Genomic DNA, 18,480 nt, shown 5'->3' with positions numbered 1-18,480 from the left:
CCTCACATAATTGTTGATGTCACAATAAAACAATGAAATGAAATGCATGCAAAGTATATGCACAGGATCTTGTTCACACACAGGTGCGTACACACTCCCACACACACAGACACAAAGAACAGTTCCTTTAGCACAATTACAACACGTGCCGTCATTCATCCGGCCTCCTTGGTGGTTGTCATGGAGATGTCATTGATAAGGTGGACAAAACATTTTTTTTTCCTTTTCTGTGTGTAACTAAAGAAAAATAAAGTCCTGTGAGGCAACGTCACAATTAACAGGCCTGTGCTGAATCAGACCTTCGTTTAATGAAAAGACAAATCAGACGCACTGTGGCGCCGCTGGTTGCTATAGTGCTTCACCTTCAATGCGCTCATCTCTGTCAACCTTTCCTGCTCTGCCTCTCTGTGACTCTCCAGAGCTGCTGCTGCTGCTGCGGTGATGGATTAACCATTTCTTAGACCTGCCTGACGACAAGCACTTTGTCTGAGGAGCAAACACAAGCTGAAAAACCTTGACTGCTGCAGCTCCCGTCTCCTCTGACTAACTGTCACACATACACACACACACACACACACACACACACACACACACACACACATCACACATCAACTCTGCCTGGTCACAGTCAGTCGCAGCTCTGCAACAGGGGAGTAAATGTCTGCAAGAGAGGACTGATCCTGACTGAAGGTTGGTGAGTAGTGCACACACACACACACACACACACACACACACACACACACACACACACACACACACACGCACAGCAGCAACTTCATTTTGTCTTTCTGTGACCTCTGGACTGAATGTGGTTGCTAACTCAGAGGGAAACTGCGTGTATGTGCGTTTAACATGTTGTGTGATGCACATTTGGTCTGTTTGAGAGTGTGTTACAGCTCAAACACACACACACACACACAAACACACACACACACACACACACAGCGATGTTGGGGGCTCTTGTAGAGAATGAGTGTTCAGCTGAAGTGGAGTTTTCTGTCCTCAGTGTGCAGGCAGGGTGGAAACAAAACGCTGTGAATATACAGTACAGTGTGAGTGTGTTGTGTGTGTGTGTGTGTGTGTGTGTGCAGTGCAGTGTGTGAGTATGAAGCCATGAGAGACCACAGTATGAGGATAAAGTGCCAACTTTCAGCTTCAATTTGAGAGTGTTCACACCCCCATCAGATGATCAGTGTAGGACAGAGCCTGATTTGAGGGGAGCCTGAATCCAGCACAGTCGGCTGTGTTTGTGTCATTGTTCCTTCAGGCACTGAGCAGCTGTGACACAAAAGGTCTGGAGCTGATTCAACGTGTCACATCTGCATCAGAGTCTGTTGTCCACCACAGAAATACCAGTAACAATCTGAATAAATCAGTCAGAGCCTAAATGTCAAAGCTGGAAACTTAACTTGAGTATTTCCATTCTGTGCGACTGACAGGCTCCATTTAGCAGAAGTACTGTACGTTATGCTGCACTGCTGTGTGTTTATCTCACAGCTGTATCTGCTCTTAAGATGATTTTAAAACCTGCGTCAGCATATTAAATATGATGCATTGTCATACAGTGAATTAAACCATCCAACACTAATGTATAACAGTTTAATCAACTCTGCCTCGTCCAGCTGCAACATTAAATGTTAGCACTGATGATGAATCATTAGTTTAATATCTAAGAGTGATTAGGTGCAATTATTCAACTGAGCAATATTTTTCATTATAGGACTTTATCATGAACATAACTGTACATATTTCCTATGTTTACTTTGTTCTAATAATTATATAAATCATGTGTATAATGTGCATTCTACTTTTTAATTCTTATCTTAATGTGCATTTTTATTTCTATTTTATTTTTATTTCATTTAATTTTATTTTATCTAATTTTGTTTTATTTTATTTCTTTTCACTTGATTTCATTTTATTTTATTTTATTTCTTTTCATTTCATTTTTTTATCTAACTTTATTTTATTTTATTTCCTTCCATTTTATTTTATGTTATCTAATTTTATTTTATTTTATTTCTTTTCATTTCATTTCATTTCATTTTATTTTATCTAATTTTATTTTATTTCTTTTCATTTCATTTCATTTCATTTCATTTCATTTTATTTCATCTAACTTTATTTTATTTTATTTCTTTCCATTTTATTTTATTTTATTTTTTATCTAATTTTATTTTATTTCTTTTCATTTTATTTTATTTTATTTTATCTCATTTTTTTTAAATTTCTTTTCATTTCATTTTATTTCCTTCCATTTTATTTTATTTTATCTAATTTTGTTTTATTTTATTTCTTTTCATTTCATTTTATTTTATTTTATCTAATTTTATTTTATTTTATTTTATCTAATTTTATTTCTTTTCATTTCATTTTATTTTATTTCTTTTCATTTCATTTCATTTTATCTAACTTTATTTTATTTTATTTCTTTCCATTTTATTTTATCTATTTTTTTTTATTTCTTTTCATTTCATTTTTTTTAATTTCATTTCATTTCATTTCATTTTATTTTATCTAGTTTTATTTTATTTCATTTCATTTTAGTTTAGTTTAGTTTAGTTTACCTTGTGTTATTTTATTTCTTTATATTGACATACTTCTCGAATTATTTCTTTAATTCTATATACATACTATGTTAAGGGAATATTATAGTATGTACATACTATAATATTCCCTTAACATCAGAGCAACAGTAACAAATCAGCTCCCCTCAGGGATCAATCAAGTATTTCTGATTCTGATAATAATATATTTCTCACAGAGACCATTTTGTCTGAATAATCGTTTGCCTTTATACTTTACTGATAAACTTTACTTATATTCACTAAAATATATTTTTAAATTACTGATACCTGAATTTGAATATCTGTTGTATTTGTGTTTTGTTTTTACTTTTTTAAATAAACATTTTATTGGTATTTTAGGAATCATCACAAATCATAATGACAATAAGAAAAATAAGCAACTAACAATAAGAATGATGCATGGAGTAAGTTAGTGTGAACAAAGGGGAAAATACAAAATAAATAAACACAATAAAGAGGCAGGAAAGTGTTGTGTATAACGATCTGTTGGGAGATTTTCAGTGTTCTGCCAAAATGTAGAATTCAGCTCTGACAATGTATTAATCATCTCACTCAGTGAGGTCAGACTCCATGGCGTTTATCGGCCTGGACGTTCGAGGCTCCACCCCCGAATGTTTTATGGACATCCACAGATATAAATATAACGGCTACATGTATATTTTGAATAATAGGCCTCATTATACAGTAAACACAAAAAGCCTCTGATCTGATAATCTGTCTTTTCATTTATGCATTAAAGACCCTGAAAATTATACAGTATAGTTGATCATGGGTTGTTTGTATTTTTAGGTCTACAAGCTACTAAAGCAGAAAAAATAAACAACCCTGGTCTCACTACAAAGTCGTCGAAATCCGGCACATGTGCAGTGACTTCCAGAATTAGACACTGTCAAAAAAAGCTGTCCCTTAATGTCGGCATGATACACGGCCGATCGCCATTATCGTTTAATGGCAGTGTGACGAGCAAAAGTTAGGGCAGCAAAAGTCTCACTGGGACGTGTCAAACAAACACTGACTTTCTCCCGACAGAGCGGTGTTTGTGTCCTGTAAGATTCTAAAGACAAACCCTGCTCTTTTTTCCTAAACTGTGTGTTTGTTGTTGAAGGAAAATAATGTCAATTTGCGTTGTTGTACCGACGTAGTGCTTTTATTTTGAAAGAGACTGTATGCAAACTGTACATTTCCTGTGAAAACAGAAGTGTATTTTGAAAACAGACAATGCATGTAACAGGCTGAAGTTGACACGGCGTCCCAGAACGTCAACAACCAACACACCCAGGGTACCTTGGAAATACTCAAAAACAAGTACCTCAGAATTCTCTAAATTTGAATGACAGAAGTTGCAAAGTATTTTGTTTCTGCTCAATACTGATTATTAACAGTTAAAGATATCTTTAAAATCAAAATTCATAATTAATGTAAATGAAATTCGAATAGTCAGAAGGGTCAGAAGGTCCTGGGTGTACAGTTCCTCAGCTCTCCTAAACCTTAAAGAAGGGCGTCATCACACCCTGACTGGCCCAGAGGGGGAATGCACCAAGCTGCTCTCCATTCTTAATTAGGGATTCGTACCCACACCCTGCACAACAGGTGACCTGAATACCCTCCAGTCAGCTTAGCAGTATAGTATGTGTGCTTATGTGTGTGTGTACAAGAAAAATAATTTCTGTTTACCCTCCCCTGAATCTGTGTTACACAGCTAACATGTCAGAGCCCCTGTTTACTGAACATGTCACTTCTGATTCAAGATTAGTGCTGGGTGTCAGTTCCTACCTCAGACAAAGCAAGTCCCACTGTCCCCACAGAGGACATGGCTTAAAGTCTGTATTCTGAAATGCTTAAGATGAACATAGACTTTTAAAATCTTAATACAATATAGTTAAAACTCAAACAACATCCATATGAGGAACAGAAACGATTACAAATTTAATCACTGATCTCCCTTTCTGCCATAAAACATGTTTGCTCCATGTGTGTGACATTTCTAGAAAGCCCAGGGTGTCCTTTGCACAGTCGATCAGGAGTCACACAGACTGCATGCATGGTTTACTATAAAGGCCTCAGTGTCATGTCCCCACAGAGGATGAATACGAGTCGCTGGATCTTATTGAGAACTATTTAGGGGATTGTTTTATGGGAAAATGTACCTTACAGAAAGGCTTAATTCTTACTATATAATGATGAAAACTCTGTGTGTGTGTGTGTGTGTCTGTTCCACGTTTTTCTCCTCACTGACTTGGTCAATCCATGTGAAATTTGGCACAGTGGTAGAGGGTCATGGGAGGATGCCAATGAAGCAATATTACAGCAATTGGCCAAAGGGGGGCGCTATAGCAACCCATTGAAATGTCAAACTTTGAATGGGCATATCTCATGCCCCGTATGTGGTAGAGACATGAAACTTTGCACAGAGATGCCTCTCCTCATGAGGAACACATTTGCCTCAAGAACCCATAACTTCCGCTTATATAGATTTTCCGCCATTTTGAATTTTTTGAAAAACACTTCAAATGGATCTCTTCCTAGGAAGTTTGAGCGATCTGCATGAAACTGGGTGAACATAATCTAGGGACCAATATCTAAAGTTCCCTCTTGGCAAAAGTTGGAAAACTTACTAAAACTGAGCTTCTATAAGGCAATGAATATTGCGGAGGGCGTGGCTCATCACATAAAGGTGTATAACATCTCAAGGGTTTCAGCCATCACCACGCAACTTTGTAGGCATATGACCACACATAATCTGAGGGGACCCCTCCATTATTGACCCCATCAAACAAAATGGGGGCGCTAGAGAGCTCATTTCTTATCTAGGCCTAACTGCCATATGGATTTTTACTAAACTTGGTAGATATGTAGAACAGGACGCCTCAAGGTGACTGGAGAAATTTAACTCTAATTGGCAACTGGGTGGCGCTATAACAACAGAAAAATGCTTCAAAATGGCTAAAATGCGACTGATCGCTGTGGCTCCCCCTGTGGACCAATGTTGGTGTTGTTTTCTAATGTTTGGTATGACTAAGTCATGGTATGGTATGCTGTACATAATGGGTATAGACTAGTAGGTAGTCTAATGTTGACTTTATGTACTGTACTTCTGTGATGCTCAACACAACAATCAAGTGCATAATCTAAATAAATGTATGTAAACTAAATAACTGCATTGTCTAATTTAAAAATAAAAATACATTTTGTTATTGAAATCCACCCTGAACCCAGCCATCTGCTGGGATCAGGATAATCCAGATTGTTTTTGGATCAAATGTATCCCAGTCCTACTAAAAGTTTTCAACAACACAAATGCACTCACAGTATGAGCACAGCAGAAGAAGTTGGCTTACAAGTATTTAAATGTTGTACATGAGTACAGTGTGAGGGGAGGTGACCTGTACCTGTAGAGTTCAGTAACAAAGTGCTTTAATGACGGAGTGATTGATCCGTGCAGCAGTGATGGAGAGGACGAAAGCGTCGACCAAAAAAAGGAACAGTGTGATTAAAAGCACACCACCTCCGCCTCATCTGTCAGACGTGGTGCACGCAGGTGGTGTTTTGTCTTTGAGGTGTGTGGCTGCCAGCTGAAAGAGCTCGGGTTGTTTTAGTGATGATGTCATCGCTGACGGCAGCAGATGAAGCAGAGGAAGAAGCCAGTGCACATGGGCTGGGATGCAGTCAAGAAGTGAAGATGACAAGTGGTGGAAGAAGAAGTGCTGAAAGTAGATTAATCCATAAAAACATATCAGCATTTATTAGAGATGCTGAGGTGCAGTGAGTACTGCAGCAACAGACATGCTTGTTCAAACTGTTCCTGTGGAATTTGAATGACATGGGCAGGGAGGGTCTAATTGAAAATGTTACATGCGTTGCATGATGGGAGCTGTAGTATCCCAGCCTTTTCTTACTCCTGGGTGGTCAAACAGTGGAGCTACAGTCCCAGCTGGACGAGGACATCTAACTGGCCTACTGTCCTTGTCCCAGTATACAAGCACGGGAGGGGAATCCATTTATTGAGCCAAGTATGTGCGACTCCTCTACGATAGGTGGAGATATGCCCCCTTTCAGCTTGTTAGTATTGGACCTTTTTCCTGTTGACCTATTACGTCACAGACCAAACAATGGACAAACAAGTCAGCTACGATTAGCTAGCAGCTAACTGCTACCATGGTGGACAACTTTACAGCTCTGTACATTTGGTCCGTCCAAAAAGTCACGGCTCTGGATGTAGATTTCTCCATGTTGTTACCGGCTTCTTCTTCTCTTACACATTTAATGCTATTGGACTTCTGGGTCAAAGCAGGGGGGGAAATGGTAAATGGACTGCACTTGTACTGCGCCTTTCTAGCCTTCTGAGCTCGCAAAGTGCTTCCCAAATTACGTCACATTCACCCATTCACACCAGAGCATGTGAGCGGAGCGGAGTGGGTGAAAATTTCCGCTCCTCACTCGCAGACCTGTCACTTTGTGCCGCTCGTCTGCTCCGCTTGGTTCTGCACATTCTTCGCTCCACTCCATCATAAATTTTATCCCGCTCCACTAACTCACCACTCCGCTCAAAACAACTGCGTCATACTACCCTAACCTGTAATCTTCTATTCACAAATAAAACATGAGCTTGGTAGATTCTCCGGGGAAGCCCTCTCGCCTCTCCCCGCAGTTAGGGACCGTTCTCCAAGGTACCGCTGCTTCTCTTCTCAGTTTCTTTTCTGAAGTACACAGTAAACTCCATAGTCTTGAAAGAAAATAGTGTGGGTGTGCACAGGTGCAAAGATGCATTCTGGGTGGGGCATGAGCGACAGGAGCGAGAGACAAGGCTCCGCTCCACCTTTTAAAAAAAATCGCTCAACACAAAATCCTTCCGCTCTCCGCTCAGCTCCGCTCACATGCTCTGATTCACACATACATTCACACACTGGTGGCCAAGGCTACCATACATGGTGCCACCTGCTACTCAGTAACCATTCACAAGCACTCACACACAGATGGAACAGCCAGCGGGAGCAATTTGGGGTTTAGCATCTTGCTCAAGGATACTTGGACATGCAGACTTAAGGAGCTGGGGATCAACCCACCAGTCTTCCAATTGGTGGGCAACCTGTTCTACCTCTAAGCCACAGCCGGCCCTAAACTGGAGCATGCTCAGAGCGCCTCGGCCAGTTTGGGTCTGATTGACTGTGTACATGCAGGAGGAATTCAACTCCCAGTCACATTATCTGGGTGTGTTAGTCCGACTTTGAGAAATTCAATTTAGTATTTTTTTAGTCTGACTGACAAAATAAACCAATTTTCCCTAATGTCACGTAAACACACTGACTAAGGCTTTGTCATGACAACACTAAAGTGTCTTTGAGACGCACCAGGCTTTCAACCAGCTCCAATAAAAACCGCTTAAAAGGTTAAAAAAATCAGTGTTGTTCTGATGCATTCCTTGCAGAGGAGCTGCTAACTATGCTGGCCGACACAAAAATGGCACAATCTAGAGCCGGTGTTTAGTGTGTCCATTCTGGGCTACTGTAGAAAAATGGCAGTGCAACATGGCGGCCTCTGTAGATGATGTTCTGCTTCCTATGTAGATATAAACGTCTCATTCTGAGGTAGCGAAAACACAACTGTTCTTATTTTCAGCTGATTATACACTAAAGAAAACACACTTATTATATTATATTGCAGTTCTGCCAATATGTCCCCCTAAACCCTTCACACTGGACCTTTAAAAGACTTAACGTTACATAATTTATGTACAGTTCTTGCGCACTGACGTCACTCAAAACCAACACATACTTTCTGACTTCCTGTCTTTGGCTCATTGGTTCCCACTGAAGACGTAAATCTGCTCACTAGTGTTTATCAAAAAGGAGGAAATAGTGCATTTGTTGGGGACTGTTTTCAGCGGCGGATTAATCCACATTTGTCCTCTTGTGAGTGTTTGTGTCAGCAGTGTGTGTGTTCATGGTAATGAAGGAACATGTGACACAGTGTGGCACAATGGAGCTCTGTGGCAGGAACGCAGCGTATTGATTTGTTATCGTGTGGAAAGCAGAGCATTGCTAATAGCAACACATGCTATAAATACATGCTGAATGATGCAGGACGCTGATCATCATGTGATATCAGATACACAGGGCAGAATGAGGGTCGTACATATGACTAACATATTGACATACAGTATGTGATGCTTTAAACATGAAACATCAAACATATTACAGATATTTTAATGAGGTGCAGCTCATCTGGTGTCTTTGTGTCAATGTTTAGCATCAACTCGACACTGAATATTATTATTATTATTATTGTATTGTTAGGTTGTATTTTTACACCATGTTCCCCTCACTATGTGACTTATTTTAAAAAGGCAAGGCAATTTTATTTATATAGCACCATTCATACACAAGGCAATTCAATGTGCTTTACAAGAGCAATACATTAAAAACAATATATCATTAAAAACAAGAGCTAAAAGCAAGAAAATAAATAGTTAAAAACAGTGCAGAAAATGCATTTAAAAAGCAAACATAAAGCAAAAGCAACAGCAGACAAACATAAAAACAACAGCTACAGATTATCCTAACAATAAGTTACATATCTAGTTCACTGGTAAGCTGCAGTAAATAGTAATGTTTTAAGCCCTGATTTAAATGAGCTGACAGTTTCAGCCGACCTCAGATATTCTGGAAGTTTGTTCCACAGGCGGGGAGCATAGAAACTAAAGGCTGCTTCACCTTGTTTGGTTTTGATCCTGGGAACACTGAGTAAACCTGTTCCAGATGATCTGAGGGGTCTGGATGCTTCATAACGTACAAGTATATCAGAGATGTATTTAGGCCCGAGACCATTTAGTGCTTTATAGACAAGTAACAAGATTTTAAAGTCTATCCTTTGACACACAGGAAGCCAGTGCAGTGATTTAAGCACTGGTGTGATGTGCTCCACTCTCTTGGTGTTGGTGAGGACTCTGGCAGCAGCGTTCTAGACGAGCTGCAGTTGTCTGATTGATTTTTTACTCAGGCCTGTGAAGACACCGTTACAATAGTCCAGCCTGCTGAAAATGAAAGCATGAACAAGTTTTTCTGTATCTTGTTTAGACAGAAATTCTTTTATTCTTGCTATGTTTTTAAGGTGGCAGTAGGCTGATTTAGTCATTGTCTTAATGTGACTATTGAAATTTAGGTCTGAGTCCAGAACTACACCAAGATTTCTGGCTTGATTTGTAGGTTTTAGTGTCATGGTGTCAAGGTGAGCACTGACTATTGATCTTTGTTCTTTGGGGCCAAAAACAACCATCTCAGTTTTGTCTGTGTTTAGTTGTAGAAAATTCTGGCACATCCACGTATTGATTTCGTCAATGCACTTATTTAGCAGATGTAGGGGACTGTAGTCATCTGGTGACACTGTTATGTAAAGTTGTGTGTCATCTGCATAAGTATGGTAGGAGATGTTATGATATTCCATAATCCGAGCAAGAGGGAGCATATAGATGTTGAACAGAAGAGGTAGCCTGGTTCCAGACCATAGACCCCACCCACTCAACTGAGTAGGCTTGCATCTCTGGTCTGGCATACTGCAATGAATTTACGATTTATCTTGTCTAAAAGCTGGATGGACCAATGAACGCCGGGGGTCTAGCGATTAGCCAATCAGCGCCACGCTGATGTCAAGCTGTGCGCCAGTGGGTAACTGGTGAGGATAGCAACAATGGCGACCGCTACAGATCCTACAGACCACATTAACGATGCTATCGAGGTATTTCGCCACTACTCGCGTTAATGGAGGACCAAATTAAGGAAGCTGCTAAACTGGATTTAACGGCGATGCAGCTGGGCGTGCACGACGACGGAGACATTTTAAACGGGCAATGCTCGCTTGTTTTTGGCACCCCCGAGGCATGGATACTAATGACGTCAGATTCTGGGTGAGTCGTTGATCTCTACTGATCGGTTAGGGAAAAAATCAAATTCCCTCCCCCTTGTAAATCGCCTTCAATGGAAGCCATGTCAGACTGAAGGTTCTGGGAGCTTCAGATTCATAATTGCCAAGTGACACAAAGAAATCCCTGTCTTGTGAATAAGATTTAAACCAATTTAGCACAGTGCCAGAAAGTCCCACAAACTTTTCTAGTCTGTCGAGCAGTATCTTATGGTCAACTGTGTCGAATGCAGCGCTGAGGTCCAGTTATACCAGAACCGAAATCTTTGATGCATCACTGCTCAGATGAATGTCATTTAAAACTTTTACAAGTGCAGTCTCAGTGCTGTGATGTGCTTGAAATCCAGACTGAAAGGCATCAAAGGAATTGTTTTGCTCCAAGAAGGTGTTAAGTTGCTGAAAAACAACCTTTTCAATGATCTTTCCTAAAAATGGTAGGTTTGATATGGACCTGTAGTTATTTATTACTGAGGCATCCAAATTAGGCTTTTTTAAGAGGTTTAATGACTGCGGTCTTCAGGGCCGTTGGGAAAAGGCCTGACTGAAGAGAACAGTTGACTATCTGTAGTATATCTGATGCTATGCAGTTAAAAACATCTTTAAAAAAGCTTGTAGGCAGAGTGTCAAGGCAGCAGGTAGTGGACCTAAGGTTTCTAACTATGTCTGTCAAAGCAGCATAATTTAATGGGTGAAAAAGTGCCAGATTAACTGGAGTAGTCTTATGAGGCACAGGTGAAATAGCCACTGTGTTACAGACTGTCTGTCTTATCTTTAAAATCTTGTCTGTGAAAAAAGAAGCAAAGTCATTGCATGCCTTGGTGGATAGCAGTTCAGGAGGGACTGACGCTGATGGGTTTGTCAGTCTGTCAACAACAGTAAATAAAGTCTGTGCATTGTTGTTATTTTTGTTGATAATCTCAGAGAAAAAGGACTGCCGCGACCTTTTTAGCTCCAAGCTATAGATGTGCAGACTTTCCTTATAGATGTCATAATGAACCTGGAGTTTGGTTTTTCGCCACCTGCGTTCTGCTTTTCTGCATTCTCTTTTTTGAGCTTTTACCCGTGTGGCGTTCCTCCATGGTGGTTTTTTTCTTACCAGAGACAACTTTGACCTTCATGGGGGCAATATTGTCCATAATATTCATAGCTTTAGAGCTGAAACTATGAACCAGATCATTGACAGAGACTGAGGGCACAGCTGGTGTGGGTATAAAATCCTGGGTGAATAGTGTACAGGTGTTTTCGTTGATACAGCGTTTTCTGATTACCCCTGTTGTACTTTTACTGGTGTCAGCGGAGATGGCCATTTTAAAGAAAACACAGTAATGATCAGAAAAGGCAACATCAGTCACCACAACCTCAGAAATGTTGAGCCCTTTGGAGATAATTAGATCTAAAATATGTCCCTTATTGTGTGTTGGCTCTGTTACATGCTGGGAAAGTTCAAAGTTGTCCAGGATGTAGTAAAGTTCTTTCGCACTGCCATCTTTGGGATTATCAATATGAATATTAAAATCACCCACTATAACAACACAGTCAAAATCAATACAGACAACAGACAATAGTTTAGAAAAGTCATCAACAAAGTGTGCACTATATTTTGGAGGCCTGTAAATGGTTACTAATACTGCTTGACTTCCCATATGACAACTGTTTGCACTGGTAAACATCCTTAAATAAAGTGGCTACTCCACCTCCAAACCCTCTTAAAATCTGTGTTTTTCAGACTCAAATTGAGACAGAGATGATTTTAACTCTCCTCATGATACTTGTTGCTTTTCATTGTGTCATGCATCGTCATTACAGCTCCACTATGGCTGGTACAGTCGACACAAACACACAGAGAGTGACTGTCATTCCTTTATAGATGTAAATCCGCGCTGTGTTTCATTTTCATGGTCTGTGACTCATTCGGGAAAATGTTACAGTCTGAGACACTGGTAACTGCCACCTTATTTGGTCTAATAGAGGGAAGCAAGGACAAACAGTACAAAGGCTGATAGAAAGTGGCTGCCTCTGCTGGTGCTGCGGAGGACGAGCGCATGAAAAGGAACCGTTGAATGGGTTCTATATGCACAAAGAAAAGACAAAAACTGTGTATGTCTCCAAAGGCAAAACTGCTGGTGTCATGTACAAGTAAAAAAGACAGACGCTGAGAGAAAACAGGAACAAAATGATAAACAAAATAAGAGTGGGGTGGTGCTGGTTTGTAATGTGTTTGACCTGAGAATGAGTGTGTGTTTGTTTCAGAAATTTTAAAGCTTTTGAATAAAAATTTAAAGGCGCTGTATGTAAGAATGTGGCCAAAACGGTTACTGCACTCAAATTCAAAATACTGCCACGAGTCGTGCCTGCCCCCCCTCCCCTACAGATTCGAGGTTGCTGGACAGCGGCACGCTGGAGACTGATTTGTTTGCCCACGGGCGGCTGCCATGGCAGGGCCGTGTTGCCGCGTCTGTGATCTTCAGTTTTCCAGCGGACCGTTCGAGCAAGTCCGGCTTCTCTGCTGCTAACGCTGCTGCCGGGATACAGCTGAGGAGGAGCCGGCTGCTAATGCTATGTACTGGGACACTGTTAATGCTGCTTACCGTGCTGCTGTAGCTCAGTCGTAACTGTAACTGATGCTGAGACTCTACTGACTGCGTGACTGGTAGACGGCGGTGGGTGGCGCAACAGGCCAAAACACAAATTCAAAACATAAACATGATTTGCAGACTGTAAAAAATTTTTTTAAATGCGAATATTCTGGCTGTACTATTGTTGTCGGTGAGATCAGTATGTTATATGAACATTATTCCTTAGTCTCTGTGACATATTAGGAGGATTTTACGACTATTTGCTTTAGATTTCTTACATATAGCTCCTTTAATTTAGGCCCTGTCTAGTGCCACATTTCCATTGCACGGTACGGCTCGACTCAACTCGGCTTGCTCTTTTTTGGTTTTCCTTTCATGAAAGTTGTGGATAGTACCTTGTTCATCTTTGGTATCACCTCGGGCGAGGGTTTAAGCGAACTGAGCCGATTCTAGAAGGTGGAGTTAAAGATATAATATGCAACTTTGCTGCATATGAAGATTCAGTGTGTAAGATACAGGTGGATTTAGTGACATCTAGTGGTGAGGACTGCAGATTGCAATGAGCTGAAACTTCTCCTGGTTAGAATTCCTTCAGAGTTCATTGTTCAGGAGGTTTTTACCAGGAGCTGAATTATCCACAGAGGTCTCTTCATCTCCAAAACAAAGAGACCAGGTGACTTAAACCAATAAAAACACAGACCAGGGGTCCATAAGACCCATAATAAAAAATGTACGTACGGACAAAAGCCAAAAATCAGGCTTCCACGTCTGCATCACCAATTTCCCATCTCCAAAATGTTCATAAGCATGAGACAAAGACATCAAAAACATCAAGTCTGTTTTTATAGATCACAACTTTTGCTGATGAAGTGACGAACGCCTCTGTTAGGCCTCGTTTTGTGCTTACACAATGTTTATAAATGAGACCCAAGGTCATTTAAAGCGGTAAAAACACTGAATAAAGCGGTTTCATGTTTTTAAAAAAAACAGTTTTTCTGACAAATTTGTCACAGATAGGCTTCTAGTTATGGTGGCTGAAGCGAAAACGTGAGTGTCTGGTTTGTCTGTAGAAACAAAGCTAAGAGAGGGTACATTGAGAGGGTACTATCATTCTTGGGAAACAAAGTAGAGAAAAGTACCAAAAGTGAGTCGAGTTGAATCGAATCGAGCTGAACTTCACTGTGGAAGTAAGATAGACTCATTTACCTCCGCTTTATCCTCTTAACAAGTTTTGTTATTTTCCCACAGACACCTGACTACATCTCCAAAACCGTCAGCAGGGACCAAGAGGGATGGAGGGAGAAGGCAGTAACCCTGGGGTAGCTATGGATTCAGGTAACCCCTTGCTAAGAGCAGTCTTCCTCCGCCGCCTGCGGCTGACGCGGCTTCTCCTGGAGGGAGGCGCTTACATCAACGAGAGCGACAGCCAAGGCCAGACGCCCCTGATGGTGGCCTGTAGGACCCAGCACATGGATGCCCAGAGTGCCAGCCGAGTCAAGCTGGTCCAGTTTCTTCTGGAGAAAGGAGCAGACCCCAACATCCAGGACAAGGAGGGTCGCTCTGCGCTGATGCACGCCTGCCAGGAGCACGCCGGACCTGAGGTGGTGTCTCTGCTACTGGCCAATGGAGCAGACATCAGCCTGGAGGATCAGTCTGGCACATCAGCGCTGGTCTACGCAGTCATGGCTGGAGACTGGAAGGTTCTAAAGCTGATGCTCGACACATGCAAGGCCAAGGGGAAAGAGGTGATCATCATAGCCACCGACAAATTCCCATGTGGCCAACTGCAAGCCACACAGTACCTCGGCATGCCTCCCCTCGGTCCTCTTGATCAGATGGACAAAACGGCATCTGCAGCTCCTGCTTCTCCCTCTGAAATCCAGCTCATCACCTCCCCCCAGTGCACCTCCTCTTCCTTGTGTCCCCCAAAGACTGTTTTCTCCTTTAAAGATGCCCAGTCTTGCGGCGTAAGCTCCCATCCATGTTCTCCATCACGATTTCAAAGGCTTGGCCAAGCGGTGCCAAATGGCCTGCAGCAGCCTCTCCTGAGGTTGAACTCTGAGCCCTGGCTGAAGATCCCGGCGTCTCTGCTCAGCCGGCAGCCTCTTGCAACCTTGCCTTCAGAAAACGGCGAAGACCTCAACCAAAGTGAAGACCTCTCTCTGAGAATTCCCAAACTAGACGGCATGAATTCAACAACTGACAACTTCAAATTGTATGAAGGAAGTTTGGCAAAGGACAAAGGAGTGGAAGGAGAAAATGAATGTGCCAACCACATGGGACAAAAGATATCCTTACCAGGTCTCCTATCATCCCACTCCCACCCCAACCTCCACTCTGCAAACCTTGGAACAGATTCACTTGCCTCCTCTTCCTCCTTTTCTGGGGGCCAAAACCTTAGCACTCCACTTCACAGCATGGCCTCATCAAGCCTTCACAGCATAATCCAGAGGCGCAAGTTCGGGGCCGACATCTACAGCTCTGACCCCCAGCTAGCTAGAGACATCCACAATCTGCCCGAGGAGTCCCAGCAGAGAGCAAGAGACATAACAGAGGTCAAGAGACTGGCCCCCTTACGCTGCTCCAGCACGCTGGGCTCCAGGGAGTCACTGTCAACTGGCCCCAACAGGAGAGTGCTGTCTGGGTACGAGCGCAGAGGGTCTGGAGCCTTCTTGTTGGACCACAACTCCCAGGCCAGGCCTAGATCTCTGCCGCCTCTGGCCCTCAACTCCACCAGCACCCCCCTCCATAATGCTTATAACCTTAGCTCCAGTGCTGGAGGTGGTTTCTGTGACAAAGAGTCTGGCCTAAAAAGTTTCCATCCCTGCGCTCCTCCTGGACACCCCAAAGAGATGACCAGGAGGATGCTGCTGCGGAGACACTCAATGCAGACTGAACAGCTTAAAACAACAGCCTGAGGTTTACTCAGGAGGGAAGGTCATCGATGTGTTTTAATGTGAAATGTTTTGTCATGTGATGTGTCTGTGTGGTGAAATCCAGTGAGGGAACCCAAAAAGTTAAAGAAAAACAAAGCATCCTAATCGATTTAACATATAAACTGTAGGTACCTTCCTCTGCTTCAGTGTGCTGTGTGTTGTCTCTGTGCATGTGGCTTCAGTGTGCAGTGTTAACATGAACACTTCCTTAAGGCTGCATTTTAAAAAAAATGGCCACTTGGGGGCAGCAGAGCAAGCAAGAAAGGGCAACATTAGATATCAAAGGTCTTTTAGCTGATGCGTTAGCTAACAGTTTAAACACCCAGTAGACTCAGAGCAACATTAGCATTCATTTGAGGTTGTGTTTTTGCGACAAATCCAGTTCTCCAATTCCTCAGTGTGGTGACTGTCTCTTTGGCTTCTAAGTGCTCCACTACGTTCACCAGCTAGTCGCTAACTGTGTCTGTCTGCAGTTTGCTGCTGGGCAAGTGGTGTTCAGTGGGTTTATATGAATTTTTTCCCCGAAAAGTAGAGTTGATGCAGCAGAGTGTGAAGCGGTCGAGAGTCAGCACCTACAAATCTGAGACCGTGGTTCCCTGCTAGAAACCAGTGGATTGTCCTCTCCAAGTTGAGATAGTTCAAGTATCTTGGGGTCTTGTTCTCGAGTGAGGGTAGAATGGAGCGCAAAATGGATCAATATTGTCTGCAGTGATGCGAGCACTGTGCCAGACCATCATGGTGAAGAGGGAGCTGAGCTGGTAGGCAAAGCATTTGATTTATTGGTCCATCTACGTCCCAACCCTCACCTATGGTCATGAGCTCTGGGTAGTGACTAAAAGAATGAGATCGGAGATACAAGCGGCTGAAATGAGTTTCCTCCGTAGGGTGTCTGGGCTCAGCCTTAGAGATAGGGGGAGGAGTCAGACATCTGGAGGGAGCTCGGAGTAGAGCCAGGAACGCCTTGGGGTCCCGCAGGAGGAAGTGTTGCTGGGGAGAGGGATGTCTGGGGTGCTTTGCCTGGCCTGCTGCCCCCGAAACCTGGCCCTGGATAAGTGGATGGATGGATGATACAAACATGAAATTGTGGGTTCAAAATCAAAACAACAGAGCACTGCAGGGATGACTTTTGTTTAGGCCATCCTGGATGTTAGTATTGCCCTTGTTCACTTGACAAAAGGCCAGTGGGATTTTTAAATTGGATTACTGCAGAAAATCTCTGTGGCAAACAAAAGTTTATGATACTTACAGTTTTTGTTGAGAATGTTTATCTTCACAAATTAACACCACTTTTATGATTTCTGAAGTGTAAATGCAATCACCAGAAGTAAAAAGCTAACGCTAGGCTATAAACGAACGACACCACAGTTGGAGTTGGGCTGGAGCCTATCCCAGCTGACACTGGGTGAGAGGCAGGGTTCACCCTGGACAGGTCACCAGACTATCACAGGGCTGACACATAGAGACAGACAACCATTCACACTCACATTCACACCTACGGACAATTTAGAGTCACCAGTTAACCTGCATGTCTTTGGACTGTGGGAGGAAGCTGGAGCACCTGGAGGAAACCCACACTGACACAGGGAGAACATGTCAGAGCACCTGGAGGAAACCCACGCTGACACAGGGAGAACATGCACACTCTGCACAGAAGGACTTTGAACCAAGAACCCTCTTGCTGTGAGATGACAATCCAAACCACTGCACCACTGTGCCATCAGGTGGAACAAACTGTGAAGAACTACATACCTTATTTTAGACTTCAAACCAAATGATGAGGGGACTGGGAGTGCAAAAATGCTAACTCATTAGCTAAAAAAGGCCAAAAAAGCATCAGGTGATAATTCTCTGTGGGTTTGACACTACAAGCCATACATTTCATATTGCACACAGTCATTTGATCCATTGTTAATGTTGAGAAAATGTAAGTAAGTGTAGCTCTTAACTGGAATTAACTGTTTTTTGGGTTTGTTTTGTTTTCTTGTTTTGTTTTGTTTTTGGCCACTTGGGGGCAGTAGAGCAGGCTAACAAACACATGTCCAATATGAAGTCGTCTTTCAGCTCTGTTTTGGTCTCCACCAACTCCTGAGGAAAAGAAAAGATTTGTCTTTTTTGTGACACATTAGTTTCTGTGTTTTTCTTTTTAATGTTGTGCTGGGTGAGTACTGTAGAATACATTTATTTGAGCTTTTTTAAAATGTAAAACAGGGTTGATTTGATTGACATTTGCAGGTTCAGAACCAAAACAATGAGCTAAAAAAGGCTAAAAAGCAGCGTAGACTTAAAAGCAACAACATAGGTGATAATTATCTGTGGATTTGTTACTTCAAACGACACCTTTCACATTATCTGTGGTCATTTTATACATTAATATATAAAAAATATTGATTAGTGCAGCTTTAAAGTCAGTATGTGAAGAAGATCCACACAGCGCTTAATTTTCTACAATGTCATCAGAATGATTTG

At 42.0% G+C, this 18,480-nt stretch overlaps 1 protein-coding gene across 2 annotated transcripts; it reads left to right on the top strand.

The window, feature by feature from the left end:
* Positions 1 to 323: 323 nt before the first annotated feature.
* ankrd34ba (ankyrin repeat domain 34Ba) lies at positions 324 to 18,402 on the top strand. 2 transcript variants are annotated; one of them, XM_078161952.1, is made up of 2 exons: positions 324 to 690; positions 14,327 to 18,402. In XM_078161952.1, exon 2 carries the CDS (start codon positions 14,371 to 14,373, stop codon positions 15,994 to 15,996), a length of 1,626 nt encoding a protein of 541 aa, XP_078018078.1. In that variant the 5' UTR covers positions 324 to 690; positions 14,327 to 14,370; the 3' UTR covers positions 15,997 to 18,402. The 2 variants fall into 2 exon arrangements, with proteins under 2 accessions (XP_078018078.1, XP_033502382.2); XM_033646491.2 differs by having other exon boundaries at positions 324 to 694.
* Positions 18,403 to 18,480: the final 78 nt, after the last annotated feature.

The sequence above is a fragment of the Epinephelus lanceolatus genome, chromosome 19, assembly GCF_041903045.1.
Source record: "Epinephelus lanceolatus isolate andai-2023 chromosome 19, ASM4190304v1, whole genome shotgun sequence".
NCBI classification, from domain to species: Eukaryota; Metazoa; Chordata; class Actinopteri; order Perciformes; family Serranidae; genus Epinephelus; species Epinephelus lanceolatus.
Note: the sequence above shows the minus strand (reverse complement) of the source record. Positions and strands in the feature narration are given on the sequence as shown.

Excerpts from the sequence above, each read along its gene's own strand:
- ankrd34ba (XM_078161952.1), top strand. The coding sequence starts at position 14,371 with ATGGAGGGAGAAGGCAGTAACCCTGGGGTAGCTATGGATTCAGGTAAC.